At 38.0% G+C, this 18,606-nt stretch overlaps 1 protein-coding gene across 2 annotated transcripts in view; it reads right to left on the bottom strand.

Annotated features, from left to right (window-relative positions):
• Positions 1-18,606, bottom strand: part of LOC140503327 (sulfotransferase 2A1-like) — a 32,233-nt gene extending 13,627 nt beyond the window's left edge. The window contains exons 1-2 of one of the 2 annotated variants that reach the window (XM_072607213.1): positions 18,455-18,606; positions 3,311-3,525 (exon numbers count right to left, since the gene is read on the bottom strand). In XM_072607213.1, the coding sequence (XP_072463314.1) occupies positions 3,311-3,525; positions 18,455-18,467 (228 nt within the window). In that variant the 5' untranslated portion in view covers positions 18,468-18,606. Of the gene's footprint in view, positions 1-3,310; positions 3,526-7,945; positions 8,272-18,454 lie in introns of those variants that run through there. The other variant, XM_072607212.1, reaches the window with a different exon arrangement.

The following is an 18,606-nucleotide window of genomic DNA, read 5'->3' as shown; positions in this document are numbered from 1 at the left end:
CTCCAATATGTTTCAATCAGTCCACAAATCTACTCATGTTTCTAAGCCATTAGTATCTCCATTTTCCATACCCCTCCAACATTTATTATATCATATCCTTATATTCTATGACATTAGCCAATCTGATAGGTATGGGGAGGTACCTGAAAGTTGTTTTAATTTCCATTTCTCTTTTGAATACTTATTTAAGGCATTTTTATGATTATACCTAGCTTTGATTACTTCGTCATTTAGAGAATGACTTGTATTTTTATCAGTTTAACTTAAATATATATCTGAGAAGTGAAGACTTTGTCAGAGGAACTTGTCATAAATTATTTCACATTATTGTATATTTCCCCTTGATCCCATTTTCCTATTTGTTTAACTTTTTCTCTTTTCACCCTGTTCATCCTCAAAAGTGTTTTGCTTCAGACTATCACTTTCCTCAATCCACCATCTTTCTATCAGCACCCTTCTTAAATAATTTCCTTCCTTTCAAACTTTCCAATAAGGCAATTAGATTTTTATACCCAACTGAATGTGTTATTCCCTCTTTGAGCAAATTCCAATGACAGTATGGTTCAAGTACTAGCTCCCATCTTAGAGCATAATTTCTTCCACTAAAGAAGATATTTGGTATCACTCTAAGCCCAATATTTACATGAGATAATTAGCACAATTTTTATCTCAGTCTTCCCCCTTCTCCTAGCAAATTTCTATTTCTCACAGGTTAATTTTATTTTTCTAAGATATTCCATCATAGTCAATTCACAATTATGGCATCATGTCATCTGTACTCCATGTAACTGACATAAAATGATAAAATTCTTAAGACTTATGATATCATTTTCCCAAATAGGAAGGTATGTATTTTCACCTACAACCTAGGAAAGTGGCAAGACTACATATAAGCAATGTAACAGAGTCAGGCACCCACTGTCTTCAAGGGGAATGCTAGAGTTTCCTTCTGATTAGTTATCCCACCCTTGTAATATCTGTGGCCTAAGAACTCTGAAGACCACTGTTGTTGATTCAGTTTCCCCAAAGATCTTCTGTTGGCTTGCTAAGGATGAGCCTGCTGCTCTCTTCCTGGGGTGTTACCTAATCTGGACTCTGCTTCACTCTCCTATTTGTTAAATACTCTGCTGTTGCTGACCTTTCAAGTTTTCTTGGCCAGAAAAGTTGTTTCACTCTATCCTTTTCTTGGTTTGTTTTTAAGAGTTATTTTAAAGTTGTTTTGGACAGAAATCTGGGAAAGCTCAGGTCAGTGCCTGCCTTTGCTCCGTGATCTTAGCTCTGTCACAAAAGAAATTATTCTTAAGAGGATTATGTGGCACTAGAATTTCTATCTCATTCTTTGTCATCTCACCCACTTCTAATGACCATTTCATCAAAGACATTAGATTAGTACCAAATAATGTACTCCAATAGCAACTGATAGCATGCATCAGTAGAAAACAATGGATCTAGCTTGGAGTGATGATCATCCTAGGAAAGGCAGCTTCAGGGTCTTTGCCATTTACCTCACAGCAGAGTAGTAGTAATTCAGGACTCTCTAAAGGTATTGATCTTTGGAGCCAAACAGAGAACTACCCTTCAGAGTAACTAGACAAGTAGTTTACAAAAGGTAATACAGACTTCCAGTATCAAATCTGGGAGTTACAGTATTTGACAAAATCTGCTGGTAAAACTGGAAAATACTATGCTGGAAACTAGGTATAGATGAACATCTCACGCTCTGTAGAAATATAAGGTTAAAATGGGTACATGATTTAGACATAAAGAATGATGCCATAATCAATTCACACTGTGTATACCAAGATAAGGTCCTAACGGGCATGAAATTTAGACATATGCTAATTCAATAAGGATGGAAAATTTTGTTTCCTAGGTGAATGGATAAGTGAAGAATTTATAATCAAAGAAGGGATAATGAGCAATACAGATTGTAAAATAAGTAATTCTGGTTTTATTAAATTTAGAAGGGTTTTACACATACCAAACAATGCAGCCAATATTAGAAGACAGAAAAATGGAGGAAAAGGGAATTACTTTGTTTGTCCAAATAGAGTCTCAATTGCTGAATACAGGAAGAACTGAGTCAAATTTATAAGCATTCAGCTCATTCTCTAGGTGACAAATGTTCACAGGGTAGAAACAAGCAGTTTTCTTAAGAAGACATCAAAGATACAAATAATCAAAAAAAGACTGCAACTTGCTACTGATTCCAAAAGTCCAAATTAAAACAACCTTTTCATGCATATTCATACATATCAGGCTAGAAAATATAAAAGAGAAGAAAAATAATATATTACTACAGGTGTGGAAAAACTGAGCTCCTGCTGGAGGAGTTTTAAACTGATTCAACCACTTTGGAAAGCAAATTGAAACAATGGCCAATTTGTGCATCATGCTTTGTACATATGCTTTGACACAGCAATACCACAATTAGACCCAAATCCCAAAGAGATCAAGTAATAAGTAAAGGATCTTTATGTACAAAATTTATAGCAGCTCTTTTTTTGTAGTCTCAGAGATTAGGAAATTTGAGAGGATGTCTATCAATTTTGGAATGACTAAACCACGGGTGGTAGATGAGTGCAATGGAATATTACTAAGCCATAGGAAATGATAAGCAGAATATTTTCAGAAAAAAACCTTTAGAGACTTAAATGAATTGATTCGAAGTGAAGTGAGCTGAACAAGGAGAACATTTTATACACTAACAGCAAATTTATACAATGATCAACTTTGAGAGACTTAGCTGTTCCAATCAACACATTGATTCCAGACAATTTCCATGGACTACGGAAGAATATTTTTATCCAAATCTATGGAAAGAATAGATGGAATGTGAATGTAGATTGAAACACTTTTTTCATGTTCTTTCTCTTTCTCTTTTTCAATATGGCAATTATACAAATAAAAAATAGCTGTGAACATGCAAGATACATAAGGATACTTTGGAAATGGTTTAATTTTCCTAGAAGACAAAAAATGTCAGAGGGGTCTGGCAAATCAAGGGCCTTAAATGCATTGTGGATATCAGTATGAATTCCTCAAATCATTCTGGAAAGCTATTTCGAATGATGTCTGAAAGGTTGAATTAAATTATGATAGTGAGTAGATAGAGTTAATGTGGCATTCAAAGCCTAAAAACAGATTGTGGATAACTTTTCAGGCAACAACATGTTTCTGTTTTTGAGCCATAAGCAGTGAGGAGCTACAGAGTGGAATTAAAAAAAGGCCAACAGAATTAAGGGCTATGTTGGCATATGATAGATAAGAAGGTGGGGAAAGAAAATGCATTTGATTTCTTTTTGTTCACCTTGGCCTTACTGTGGAAATAGGATTTGGGGAAGAACTGGATGGGGAGGTGACTGGTGCAAAACCGGGGTCCATTTTCTTCCTTTGTGCAAAGCAAATGCCGGCCAGTTTCCGTTTCTATCCATGGAAACCGCTCCCAGATAGGGGTAGATTGAACCCAGGTGTTGTCCCCTTTACAATGAATCAGGCTGAGTATCTCAATGATCCAATTGGTTCCTAATGGAAACAGGAAAAAAGAGAAAGTGTGTTATAAGGGCTCTTTTACATGTGATGTCTAAGTCCAGAGGCTGTTTTCCATGGGAGATGGAGAGGATTAGGAAGGGGTGAAGAGGGAAAAAAATGAATTTGAGTCTCGAGAAATAAATGCTCCACGAGGGAAGAAGGTTGTTGTCTTCCCAATATTGTCATCAGAAAGCCACAGGATATATCATGTAATATGCAAAGGGGGAGAGGAAGAAGAGAAGGTTAATAAAAGTTGTGGATTCTCTGCTCAGACATGGTGAAACGCCTGACTAGAAAACTGAAAGCAAAAGCAAACAGTACCTGCCTGGGTCACATATTGAGGACCATGACAGAGAACATCCTAAGACTTATCCAATCGATGATAGCTACTCAGTGAAGGGAATTCAAGTGGAATTGGGCAATTCTGCCAGAAGGAACCTAAATAAGATGTCCAACTGTTAGGAAATCTTAAGTAAGAATATAAAGATGAGAGGAGCACTGGCTGTCCTTCCTTTGTGATTGAATGTTTAAGTTAAGAGGTCCTAAAGAGAAAAAGTAACGTGCAAAATGAATTCCTGGCTTAGAACAACAAAATTTGTTGCTCTCGATCACAGTACTTAATATAGGGTTAACAGTCTACTGTCCAGAGATGGAGTATACCTAAACGAAAGGAGGAAGACTGTATTTGCCATAAGTCTCATAAATCTAATTAAGATGATTTTCTAATGAAGAGGATGGGGAAAAAGACTAAGTCTATATGCCCTTAAGGTAAATGTGATAGGAGTAGCATTAGAGAATCATAGCAGCTGAAATAACCATAAATGCAGAGGATACAAACTCCAAAATAGAAACTATCAGCAAAATCCATGGACTCATGAGTCCATATAAAAATTTTCAAAGTTCAGTCAGGAAGTATTAAGGACCATGATAGGAGAGGTCAAAATGGAACACACGGATGACTTGGACACTTTTTGGGCAGAAACCCAACATCATACTATGGCTCTATATGAATAGAGGTTAGTTAGGGGAAACAGTGTGTGTAAAATCTGAGGATGAAGTTGTATGGTATGCTGAGAATGTTTACACATACAAGTTGATGCAGCAACCAAATATCAGACAGGGGGAAGCATTATCAGGAGCATTTGAGATCAAGCCACAAAAGAATGAGAAAAAGAAATTCTTTGTCCTTAAAGTCTACATTCTACAGAAAATGTGCAAAGAGAAAGAAAATAGATGAGACTGTTGAGAAACAGATCCTAAGACTGATAGAAATGTAAGATATAGTAATAATGCAAGATGGGAGATAATCAAACAGCTTTCGGTGTCTTTCTAAGAAGAGCAGAGAAGGGAATAACTTACTAAATTACTTTTTGACAATTTTATCCTTGTAAAGATAGAAGAAACAATGGGGAGAAACTCTATCCTGGACCCAGCTCTCACTAACTGGGAAAAAGTAGTTGTTTTGGTAGACATTACGAGAATCTTTGGAGGAAAGCAGTGACTATTCTAACCAAGAGGATTTTTTCATCTATGGGAAAGAGAAATCAAGGCACAGTTGGACAAAACTCCTAGATTTTGACATAGCAGACTTCAAAGTATTCTAAGGGAAGAGACATAAGAATAATCCCATGTAGTAAAATGCTTCAAAGGAAATACAAGAAATGAAGAAGGTGTCCATGAATTTAATTCTGAATAAAAGAAGGGGAAGAACTGTATTGAAGAGGAAAAATGGGATTTTTCTGAAGAGATGGAAGATTTTTTCCAATGAAATTCACCAGTTAATTTAGATATGATTTTTCAAGTTAGTGAGCATTGGTTTTTTCTTCCACACACCTCTAACTTAAAGAAAGAAAAACAAACCCTTTACAAGATGTATACGTAATCACATTAAACGAATTCCCACACAGTTCTGGCTCCCAAATGGACATCTCCTTCTTCTTCCTGAGTCCATGACTCCTGAACAGAGGTTGCTAGCCAAGTCTGTAATTGATTCCCTTGGATCATGGTGGTCACTGCATTCAACGTTGTTCTGAAGTCTCCCAATGTTGTACAATGTTACCATGCTTTAATATCGTATGAATTATTCTCCTGCTCCTGCTCATTCCACTCTGCGTCTGGCCACACAACTTTCCCAGGTTTCACCAAAACTGTCCTCCCCACCAGGTACCAGGAAGATGGCCATGCTAAATTGAATGTCTTTCTCCTTTTTGTAAATTTATTGACATCTGCCTTAAAAATTGTTATTTCAGGAAAAATTGACCACTGAAGACAAATAGTGTATGCCTGTGAAAGCTGGACAGTATGCTAGTGCTATGTCAGGAAAGTGAATTGTTTCCCTTTGATTGGTTTTGGGAAGATTCTGAAGATCACATGACAGGGGAAGCTGCCAGACATTGAGATGTGTTCTGGAACTCCATTCCTAAGCATTCAAACTCTGCTGGTCATGTTGTTTCAATGCAAAATGTACAATTGCCAAAAAGAATATTTGATAGAGAATTCACACAGGTGAAGTGTTCACATGGTGGTCAGAAGAAGTGATACAAGGACACTCTCAAGGTCTCTCTTAAGAACTTTGGAATAAATTCCAAGTGATGTAGTGGACACTGGTACAGGATTCCTCAGCATGGCATACCCACATCTGAGAAGATACTGTTCTCTATGACCCAACCAGAATTGAAAGAGCTCAAAAGAAAGGGAGGATGCATAAATTTATAGTATGCACCCCAAATGTTCACATGGTCTATTGGTACCTGACCTGTGGTAGAGTATTCTGAGCTTGTGTTGGTCTATTCAGTCATAGTCAGAAACACTGAAAATTGACTCCAGCATGGTGGTGGGACTTTGGTCTTGTATGAGAACAAAGTACAACATCCAACCCACGTAAAGGTATAGGGAGAGAAAGGGAGACTGTATAAGGAGAAGAAAGAAGTGTCTCTCCAGACTTTTAAACTGTCAAAGGGTATTGAGAGTTAAAACAAACATGGCTAGCTAAGTGGTGCAGAGGGTAAAGGGCTGGGCCTGGAGTCAGGAACAGTACTTTTCCTGAGTTCTAATCTGGTCACAGACATTTTGTTGCAGTGTTACCCTGGGCAATTCACCTAACCCTGTTTGCCTCACTTTCCTCTAAATGAGATGGAAAAGGAGATGACAAACTCCTCCAGTATCTCTGGGGTCATAAAATATTGGACACAAGTGAAAATTGAATAGATAGCTACAACAACAAATACAAACAAAGGACTTTTGGAGGAGATAGTTCATGTTCTTAGCATCTGAATAAGGTTCTGAAAGAGGATGAGAAATGGAACATAATAATGCAGGAAAGAAAAAGAAATGTGGAGAACTTCCAATATCCCATAATTATAGTGGATCAAAACACAGGACAAACTTGTAAGATAGAATTAGAGCAGTGAAGGTCCCTGTACATATATACATACATACATATGTGTGTATGTAGATATATGTGTGTGTATGTTATATATATAAATAAATACATATACAGACATATGTATACAGAGGGCACAGGATGACTTGGTTATGAAGGATGATATGTATACATGATATAAATTAAAACGTGAGAGAGGGGAACGTAATGGGTGAAAGAAAAAGGGAGAGGTTCAGTAGGGTAAATTTCCTCACATAAAAGAGGCAAGAAAAAGCTTCAACAGTGGAGGGGTAGAAGGAACAGGTAAGAGTAAATGAGTGAACCCTGTTCTCATAAGATTTGCCTTAAGGAGGTAACAGCATACACACACAATTGGGTATGAAAATCTTTCTTACACTCTATGAAAGTAGGATGGAGGAGGATTAGAAAGGGAGGGAAATAGAATGGTAGACAAATAGGAAGAGGGAATAATCACAAGCATACCCTTTTCAGGAGGAGCAGGGTCAAAAGACAGAATAGAATAAATAGGGAGCAGGATAAGATGAAGGAAAATATAGTGAGTCTTTCACACCATGACTCTTTTGGACATGTTTTGCATGACTGGATATGTATATCCTATATCACCTTTCCTGCCTTCTCAACGAAGGTGGAAGAAAAGGGAGGAAGGGAGAGAATGTGGACCCTAAAGTCTGAAAACTGAATGTTAAAAATAGTTTTTACATGCAAATGGGACAAAAAAGGTATATGTGCAACACGGTATAGAACTGTGTCTTGTCCTGCAGAAAAAGAGAAGGGAGGGGTGATAGAAGAGAGAGAAAACTGAAGAAAGGGATAACCAGAATACACACCATCTTGGGGAGAAGAGAGGCAAAAGACGGGGAGAAGAATTTGGAACTCAAAATTTTGTGGAAGTGAATGTTAAAAACTAAAAATATATTCAATAGTAAAAAGAAGAAACCAAAACCCTGCAGGACAACCATTATGGGATTTTCTCCCCAAACACCTCCCCTTCGACCCGTCCTTGTTTCTTACCTGATTTGGGGTAGGTCACTACAATGACATCATCGTTCTTCACCACAAACTCATCCCGACAAAATTTGAGCCACTCTACATTGTAAACTGAGGGGAATTTGATTCCCTCAAAATTTACGTACTTTGAAGACATGTCTTTTGTAGTATATGATTTGAAGTTCCTGTATATTCTTCTTTACAGTCACTCCTGAATCCAACCTGCTGGGACTCTTGTCCTAAACTCCCTGTTAAGGGTGGTCCTGTCTCAGACAACCTTTGGAAATGCACTGCCTTCACCCAGCCAGTATGAGATACACACAACAGAAAGTGTGACATCTTATTATATTGGATCTTGCTGACCCCAAACTGAGATTGTAAGAGCAACAAAAGGACCATGAACTGAGTGCCTTGAAAATTTTCCAAGAAAGGGATGGACAAGTTTAGGTAAATAGATTGATAAATAAACATTCCAAGTTGCAAAACTTCCTTTAGTTTTTACAGAGATAACTTCATCTTTGAAAATGTAGAGGAATGAATAAGGTGGCCCACTCTTCTGCATTTAATTTGCACTAAAAGGAATAGTTTGCTGTGGAGGAAATAATGAAAACAAAGGGGATAAGTGACCATTTCTGTTTAAAGTTTGTGAGTGAGGAGAGGGAGCATGAGCTTAGTCCAATATCTAGCAAAAGTTAGAATCAGTAGGTTTTAAGGGGGTCAGAATAAAGATAAGTGGAAACTGGTAGGAAAAATCAACCATAGAGACATAACGAATGATTAAAAATGGGAAGCTCTTCAGTGAGAAAGGGCATCATAAGGGGCTTTGTTGCCCAGCTTCCCCTGATGAATTTGAAGAGGGCTCTGGAGGATTGTTAAGAATGGGACTTGGCGGGGCGGAGCCAAGATGGCGGAGTGAAAGCAACGACTCACCTAAGCTCCTGGAAAAACTCCTTTGGATATTTCTGGGGGGAGAGTCTGACCAGACTTTGGAGGTGTAGAATCCAGTGGGAGATGGACTTTGACAGATTCGGAGCCCAGGCTGGACTGGAAGGTCCACGGGAGGGATCTGTTCCGCGGGGGTAAGACCCCGGCGCACAGCGCAGCGCGGTCAGCGCAGCAGGGCGGAGGCGACCCGAGGGGCCCGAGAGTGGTGGGCGAGACCAGTGGAGCAGGAGATAAGCCAGGCCGAGCCAACGATATCAGCGCAACAGCCTTTGAAATCTTCAGCCTAAAGACGGGACTTCAGTGGGTCACTACTTGAACATCCAGAAGCTGGGATGCCGGAGTGATCAGTAAGTGCTCTCCCCTCCCCCCCCGATGACCGTGAGGGAACCATAAAATTCTTCCCCAGATTGATCCTGGATCAGTGGGAGCAGCAGAAAGGGGCGAGTGGTCTCGTAACACCAGAGGCTGGAGAGGTGGCAAAGGGGGATTCTTCCTACCGTGGTGGAGGCTGTCTGGAGGGACAGACGACCCAGGGCAGAGAAAAATTCGCACTGAGACCCAAGCAAGCCTCAGCCCGGGAGACGAGCCCCAGGAGGGGCGGGAACACGCATTAGCCTCTAGGCGTGCCCCAGCCCTCCAGGGGAAAAGGGAAGACAATAGGGAAGCTGGGATCACCATCCCCCTGGACCTTGCCTTTGCCTCAGGCCAGCTGAGGAGATAGCCTGAGACCAGACCACACCTCCCACACACCTATCAAGCTAAACCCAGGGTTGATCTGGAAAACAACAACAACAACAAAAAAAAAAGCCTGCTTTTAGCCTAGACAAACATCAACTCAACTTAAAAGATCTGTATCTTCTGACTGAAAGAACCAAAAGCTACAACACTCAGCCAACATCATGAATCGGAAAAAGCAGACGAAAAGTGAAAAAACCATAGAATCTTTCTATGGGGATAAGGACCAAAACACAAACACCAAAGAGGTCAGAGCTGAGACTGTACTTCCATCTGAAACCTCAGATGGGACTATGAATTTCTCGCAAGCACAACTAGATTACCTGGAACGTCTGAAGAAGGATATAAAAGAAAAACTGGCCAATGATTTTAAAACCATAAAAAAAGAATTCACTGATGAGAACATCAATCTGAAAAAGAAAATTGAAGAAATGGAAAAGGAAGTTCAAAAATTAACTGGAGAGAATAATTCCCTAAAAGGAAGAGTCAATCAAACGGAAAAGGAAACTCAAAACCTAATAGGGAAAATTGATCAGATGGAAAAGGAAACCCAAAACCTAACTGGGAAAATTGGTCGAATGGAAAAAGAAGTACAAAAATTAAATGGAGAAAATAGCTCCTTAAAGGGAAAAATTGGCCAGATGGAAAAGGAGATGCGAAAGCTAACTGAAGAAAACAATACGATCAAGATTAGAATTGGGCAAGTAGAAACTAATGACTCAATGAGGCAACAAGAGTCAGTCAAACAAAATCTAAAGAATGAAAAGATGGAAGAAAATCTAAAATATTTAATTGGAAAAACAACTGACCTGGAAAATAGATCCAGGAGAGAAAATCTAAGAATTATTGGCCTGCCAGAAACCCATGATGAAGAAAAGAGTCTGGACAATATCTTCCAGGAAATCATCAAGGAAAACTGCCCAGAAGTACTAGACTCAGAGGGCAAAATAGTCATCGAAAGAATCCACCGTTCCCCACCGGAAAGGGATCCCAAACTCAAAACCCCAAGAAATATAGTTGCCAAATTCCAGAGCTATCAAGTGAAGGAGAAAATACTACAAGCAGCCAGAAAGAAACAATTTAAATATCAAGGTCACACAGTCAGGATCACACAGGACCTTGCAGCTTCTACATTAAAAGATCGAAAGAATTGGAACCCAATATTCCGTAAGGCAAAGGAGTTGGGACTCCAACCGAGGATCAACTACCCAGCAAAGTTCAGCATAACATTTCAGGCAAGGAGAAAGTCATTCAACGAAATAAGGGATTTCCAGAGCTTCCTGACCAAAACACCAGAACTCAATAGACAATTTGATCTTCAAATGCAGGTCTCCAGAGAATCATAAAAAGGTAAACAGAGGGGAAAAAACAAAAACAAAAACTTGCAACTCAATTAGGGCAATCTGTTTACCTCCCTGTAAGGGAAGATGATACCTGTTAATCTTGAGAACTGTGCAGCTATTATGATAAAAGGGATATATGTAGAGGGAACGGGCATAAAGTAAATGATGTCATGTCAAAAATATGATTTAAGTATGAGAAGGGAATGTAATAGGAGGTGTGGAAAGGGGGAAGCAGAAAATGGCAAATTATATCACAGGAAGAAGTACAAAACCATAGTAGAGGGAAGGAGGGGAGGGAGATGAGCATTGTTTGAGAGGTACTCTCATCTGATTTGTTCAAAGGAGGGAACAATAACCTTAAGCAGATAATCCTAACTAGCTATATAGGTAGTAGGAGGGGAAGGGGGAAGAAAGGGGAGGGTGGCTAAAAGGGAGGAAAGAAGCAATAAGAGTAAAGGGGACCAAAAGGGAGGGGGGCTAAAAGAAGGAGGGAAAGGCTGCAGGAGGAGGGGGAGAAAAGTGAATACTATTGAGGAGGGGAAGGGATACGGGAGAGTTAAAAGCATAAATGGTGGGAAAGAGGGTGGAGGAAAATACACAGATTGTAATCATAACTGTGAATGTGAATGGGATGAACTCTCCCATAAAACGGAGACGGATAGCAGAATGGATTAAAAGCCATAATCCAACAATATGCTGCTTACAAGAAACACATTTGAAACGGGGGGATACACATAGGATAAAGGTCAAAGGATGGAGCAGAATATATTGTGCTTCAGCTCATGTAAGAAAGGCAGGAGTAGCAATCCTAATCTCAGACAAAGCAAAAGCAGAAATAGATCTAATCAAAAGGGATAAGGATGGAAACTATATCCTACTAAAAGGCACCATAGACAATGAAGCAATATCATTACTAAACATGTATGCTCCAAGTGGTATAGCATCCAGATTCTTAGAGGAGAGGTTGGGGGAGTTGAAGGAAGAAATTGATAGCAAAACTATACTAGTGGGGGACCTCAACCTCCCCCTCTCTGAACTAGATAAATCCAACCTTAAAATAAACAAGAAAGAGGTTAAGGAGGTAAATAAAACTCTGGATAAGGTAGATATGATAGATCTTTGGAGAAAATTAAATGGGAATAGAAAGGAATATACCTTTTTCTCAGCGGTACATGGAACATTTACAAAAATTGACCATGTACTAGGACATAAAAATCTCACAATCCAGTGCAGAAAGGTAGAGATAATCAATGCATCCTTTTCAGATCATAATGCATTAAAAATTACATGTAATAAAAGGCCATGGAAAGAGAAACCAAAAATCAATTGGAAACTAAATAATCTAATTCTAAAGAAGGATTGGGTTAAAGAAGAAATCATAGAAACAATCAACAACTTCATTCAAGAGAATGACAATAGTGAGACAACGTACCAAAACTTATGGGACACTGCAAAAGCAGTTATTAGGGGAAGTTTTATATCTCTGAATGCTTACATAAATAAAATAGAGAAAGAGGAGATCAATGACTTAGGCTTGCAGTTGAAAAAGCTAGAAAAAGAGCAAATTGAAAATCCCCAAGTAAATACCAAATTAGAAATACTGAAAACCAAAGGAGAGATTAATAAAATTGAAATAAAGAAAACTATTGAATTAATAAATAAAACCAATAGTTGGTTTTATGAAAAAACTAATAAAATTGATAAACCTTTGGTTAATCTGATCAAAAAAAAGAAAGAAGAAAACCAAATTACTAACATTAAAAATGAAAGGGGTGAACTCACCTCCAATGAGGAGGAAATTAAAACAATAATTAGAAACTACTTTGCCCAACTTTATGCCCACAAATTCGATAATCTAAACGAGATGGATGAATATTTTAAAAAATACAAATTGCCCAGATTAACAGAAGAGGAAGTTGAATACTTAAACAACCCCATCTCAGAAAAAGAAATTGAACAAGCCATCAATGAACTCCCTAGGAAAAAATCTCCAGGGCCAGATGGATTCACAAGTGAATTCTATCAAACATTTAAAGAACAGTTAATTCCAATACTACATACACTATTCTTGAAAATTGGGGAAGAAGGAGTCCTCCCAAATTCTTTCTATGATACAAATATGGTTTTGATACCCAAACCAGGAAGAGACAAAACAGAGAAAGAAAATCATAGACCAATTTCCCTAATGAATATAGATGCAAAAATTTTAAATAAGATTTTAGCAAAACAAATACAGCATCTAATCACGAGATTAATACATTATGATCAGGTAGGATTCATACCAGGACTACAGGGCTGGTTCAATATTAGGAAAACTATTAGCATTATCGACCACATCAACAACAAAGCTAACAAAAACCACATGATTATCTCAATAGATGCAGAAAAAGCTTTTGACAAAATACAACATCCATTCCTACTAAAAACATTGGAGAACGTAGGAATAAAGGGAACTTTCCATAAAATAATAAGCAGTATCTATCTAAAACCTTCAGCAAGCATTATATGCAATGGGGATAAGCTAGATGCATTCCCAATAAGATCAGGGGTGAAACAAGGTTGTCCATTATCACCACTATTATTCAATATGGTACTAGAAATGTTAGCTGTAGCAATTAGACAAGATAAAGATATTCAAGGAATTAGAATAGCCAAAGAAGAAACTAAGTTATCACTCTTTGCAGATGATATGATGATTTACCTAGAGAATCCCAGAGATTCAAGTAAAAAATTACTTGAATTAATAAACAACTTTGGCAAAGTTGCAGGGTACAAAATAAACCCACACAAATCCTCTGCATTCCTATATATTAGCAACAAAGTTCAACAGCAAGAGATAGAAAGAGAAATCCCATTTAAAGTTAGGGTAGACAGTATAAAATACTTAGGAGTCTACCTGCCAAAACAAACCCAGGGACTATATGAACACAATTACAAGACACTTTTTGCACAAATAAACTCAGATTTAAGTAAGTGGAAAAACATTAGTTGCTCATGGGTAGGCCGTGCTAATATAATAAAAATGACAATTCTACCCAAATTAATATACTTATTTAGTGCCATACCAATTAAACTATCAGACAATTACTTTCTAGAGCTGGATAAAATAATATCAAAATTCATTTGGAAAAACAAAAGGTCCAGAATATCAAAGGGACTAATGAAAAGAAATGCTTGGGAAGGTGGCCTAGCACTACCAGACCTTAAACTGTACTATAAAGCAGCAATTATCAAAACCACTTGGTATTGGCTAAGAAACAGAGAGGTAGACAAGTGGAATAGACTTGGCACTCAAGATGCAGTAGGCAAGGAATATAGCAACCTTCTGTTTGATAAACCCAAGGACCCCAGCTTCTGGGATAAGAACTCATTGTTTGACAAAAATTGCTGGGAAAACTGGATAACAGTGTGGCGGAAATTAGGCATAGACCCATACCTGACACCGTACACAAGAATAAAGTCCAAATGGGTACATGATTTAGGTATAAAGATTGATACCATGAATAAACTGGAGAAGCAAGGAATAGTGTATTTATCAGATCTATGGAGAAGGGAAGAATTCTTTACTAAAGAAGAGATAGAATGCATTATGAAATGCAAAATGGATAACTTTGAGTACATTAAACTGAGAAGTTTTTGCACAACCAAACCCAATGCAACCAAAATCCGGAGGGATGTAGTAAATTGGGAAAAAATTTTTACAGCTAAGCTCGGGGATAAAGGCCTCATTTCTAGAATATATAGAGAACTGACCCAAATGTATAATCATACAAGTCATTCCCCAATTGATAAATGGTCAAAGGATATGAACAGGCAATTTTCAGAGGAAGAAATTAAAGCTATCTATAATCATATGAAAAAATGCTCTAAATCACTATTGGTTAGAGAGATGCAAATCAAAACAACTCTGAGGTACCACATCACACCTATAAGATTGGCAAACATGACAGAACAAGAAAATGATAAATGCTGGAGAGGATGTGGGAGAGTTGGAACACTAATTCATTGTTGGTGGAGCTGTGAGCGCATCCAACCATTCTGGAGAGCAATTTGGAACTATGCCCAAAGGGCTACAAAAATGTGCATACCCTTTGACCCAGCAATATCGCTACTAGGACTATATCCCCAAGAGATCATAAAAATGGGAAAGGGTCCCACATGTACAAAAATATTTATAGCAGCACTCTATGTAGTTGCCAAAAACTGGAAGTCAAGGGGATGTCCATCAATTGGGGAATGGCTGAATAAATTATGGTATATGAATGTAATGGAGTACTATTGTGCCATAAGAAATGATGAACAAGAAGACTTCAGAGAGGCCTGGAAGGACTTATATGACCTGATGCTGAGTGAAAGGAGCAGAACCAGGAGAACTTTATGCACAGCAACAACCACAGTGTGTGAGAGTTTTTTCTGGTAGACTTAGATTTTTGTAATAACACAAGAACTTCTGAAAAAAAAAAAAAAATCCCAATGGTGGACCTCAAGGCAAAAAGCCTTCCACACTCAGAGAGAGAAATATGGAAGTCACTCACATAATGTAGCAGATCATGTTTGTGTATGTGTATCTGTTTGTGTTTCATGTTCTGATTTGTTATACGGATTCTTTCATTTATCTTAGTCTGACTACATAGCATGACGATAGTGAAAATATACTCAATAGGAAAGTATATGTAGAATCTATACAGAATTGTATGCAGTCGTGGGGAGGGAGGGAGGTAGTGGGGGGTGGGTGGGGAGGGATAAAATCGCAATTGTATGGCAGTGATTGTTAAACATTAAAAAAAAATAAAAAAATTAATAAAAAAAAAAAAAAAAAAAGAATGGGACTTGGCTCATTAGGGCCTACACCTGAGAGGGCCTGCAAGGGCAGTGTGGGAAGGACGCACCACTAAGTGGACTTTATTTGGACATTTCGTTTTGAATTAAGGAAGGAGAAGCTGGTTGCTCACTCCCCAAAATGCACCCCCAAAGAATGATGTTGCTATGTGTTTGAGAAATGTAATTATTTTGTAGGAACTATGTTGTAATTACCAAAGAAATGTTAATGCCTATTCAGATACAACTTGCCAGTGTGACCTGTTTAAGTCACCTGGATTTGGGATCTCAGTGTACAATGCCTCTATCTGTTTTGGGGGGTTATATATTCTTATAATTTCAGTAGCTGTTAGCATTATTTCTGGGGCTTTTTTTGGGTGAGAAGTCTGGTTTATTTTCTTGTAATTCCAGTAAGTGTTAGCAAAAAACGAATATATTACACACAAACTTTACAACAGAACACAATGACCTTAGCAAAGTAAAAGTGAAAAACCTAACTGATCAAGTAGTATTGGTTCACACAGTGGTATTCTGATTTTCTAGATCATTAAATTTATTTGCAAAGCCTTGAAAATTTAGACAAAATCAAAATGTCATGCTATGGCTAAAATTCAGCTGGAACATTGCTACTTTATCTTTTTAGAAAGGAAAAATATTTGTAAAACAGCGACAAAGGTGCAAAGGCTCAGTGTTGGGCCCAAGAAAATGTTTCACATATCGAGAAGTAGTGGTAACTAAGTACACACACAGCTATCATACTATCTCTTTCTTCCCTGTGTGTTAATGGCATAGAGCTTAGGAGCTATGTGGAAGATAGACCATAAGAAGTGCATGAGAGAGTGAGTAGAATCCATACACTATGGAGTACACACATGAATGAGATAATGAACACAATTAGATTCCAAAGTTTAAGTCAATTTTGAATTAGATCATCCTGGCAACAAGTTTACCCTCCAAAATAATTCCCTTTTCTGTGAATCACTATAGCTCTCATCACTTTGTCTCCACAATGAAATGGCAAGTTTTCTGAAGCTTTCAACTAGGCAGAACTCAACACCTCCCTCCTGATGAATGTAGTACATGGCATTAAGATATTTTAATATTTAATGTACTACTGATAAGTTATAATACCTATCTGAATAATACCTAAATTACTTATATAAACAAAATGCTCAATAGAATAATAAAGAAGCAAAGACATCTAAACACAATCGCTAACAAGAATTTTTCCAACGAAATTGAACAGGTCTTCAATCAACGCAGCAAAACTACTATGGGCTGTGGGGCCCTAATACTCAAAGTCTCATCAAGGACTTGGGGATTACAACTAGATTCTCTAATAATAGGTTCTACCAGTGTGATATTCATTGCAAGCACAGCTAATAATTAACAGATGCTAGATTTGTAGAAAATCAAATAAAACTACAAAAGATAATACAACTTAATCAATTATGCAAAAGTGCAATCAAGCTAGTCACATCAAAATAGGTAACTGAAAACACAAAATCTGGATACTTACATTTCTAATTTCAATTCAACTTTTTAGCATGTTAACACTGACCTCTTTATCACAATCCATACAGAATGGAAATTAGCATTTGTGCAGTTTTAGCCTTTGCTTTTATTCCTAGTCAGGTCCCCTGCAAAGCGTAGCAGTGACATAAGAAGGACCTGTAGGTTCCATAGCATTCTCACTTCCAAGAAAGGACAGGAAGTGGACTTGTAGATTGTTTAAAAATCTACTAAACCTCAACAGCCTTGCAAATTACCATTCCAGAAACTAGCAGCATGTACAGTTCTTAGTGAATTCTTCAAGTTTAGAGTCCTTTGGATGGCAGATTCTTCAAAGCTAAATCTACAAGCAGGGATACTGAGGGTTCTTCTGATCATTTTCCAAATAAATGTGTTAAAAGACTTTGTGCCACTATTTAAATTTGTTCCATTTTAATAATATTAAAAGTAAAAGTTCATTTCTCCTTGTACAGTCAAGCACAGTTCCCAACTACTCAGCTTGCTTACTTATCCACAATGCACTTAAGGCTTAAAGTCCACCTAAAATCTACATAGAACAATGAATTTTCAAACACCTGGTACAAAACATTCACATACAATGACATTTTTTCGAATCTTTTGTCACCTGTTTATCATGCTTGAGTCCTGAGTATGCAGCAGAATTTCAGAGATATAAGGAAATAGAGCAGCTCACTCAAATGCTTCAGATTACCCAGCATGCTTATTATGAATATTCTCCCCTCCTTATATTTCAGTCTGCTCATAAAGCCATTTTCTGTCACAGCAGCATTCAGCTCCACATTTGTTAGAAGTACAATTGGGATATGTGTAGAAACACCCCAGGCAATCTTTATCAAGAAAATTGCAGGGAACCATTCCACTGAGTATCAGGAGGCCCTGGCTATCAAAGAGTTTGGTCTTTGGTGGTATAACTTGCCTGTCTGAATTGGTTGCCTTAGTCTGCCTTCTTTTTATTCTCTTACCAGTTTCTGTAGTAAATTAAGTTTGTTTTCCTGGATTTTCAAACTACAAGGACTGCATTGCCTTGACAGTCCTTCCTTTGACCAGTGCCCATCCCAGTTCCTCCTGTGTCATCCCCTGCCACACCAGGCCTTTCCCAGCCATGAAATAATGACTTCCAGACAAGTCAGGAAACATGGAATGAACAATGCAAAGCTACCTTCATCCTTCATGGAAAGTAGAGCCCAGGCCACGTATAGCTCAGAAGTTTTCTGGCAAAATTCCAAGTTTCAGTGACCTCAGAGGACAAGACCTGGGGAATGAGTAACGTGAGATCCCAATTCATGGGTGACTAAGAGCCTCATGATTCGA

The sequence above is a fragment of the Notamacropus eugenii genome, chromosome 5, assembly GCF_028372415.1.
Source record: "Notamacropus eugenii isolate mMacEug1 chromosome 5, mMacEug1.pri_v2, whole genome shotgun sequence".
In the NCBI taxonomy this organism is placed as follows: Eukaryota; Metazoa; Chordata; class Mammalia; order Diprotodontia; family Macropodidae; genus Notamacropus; species Notamacropus eugenii.
Note: the sequence above shows the minus strand (reverse complement) of the source record. Positions and strands in the feature narration are given on the sequence as shown.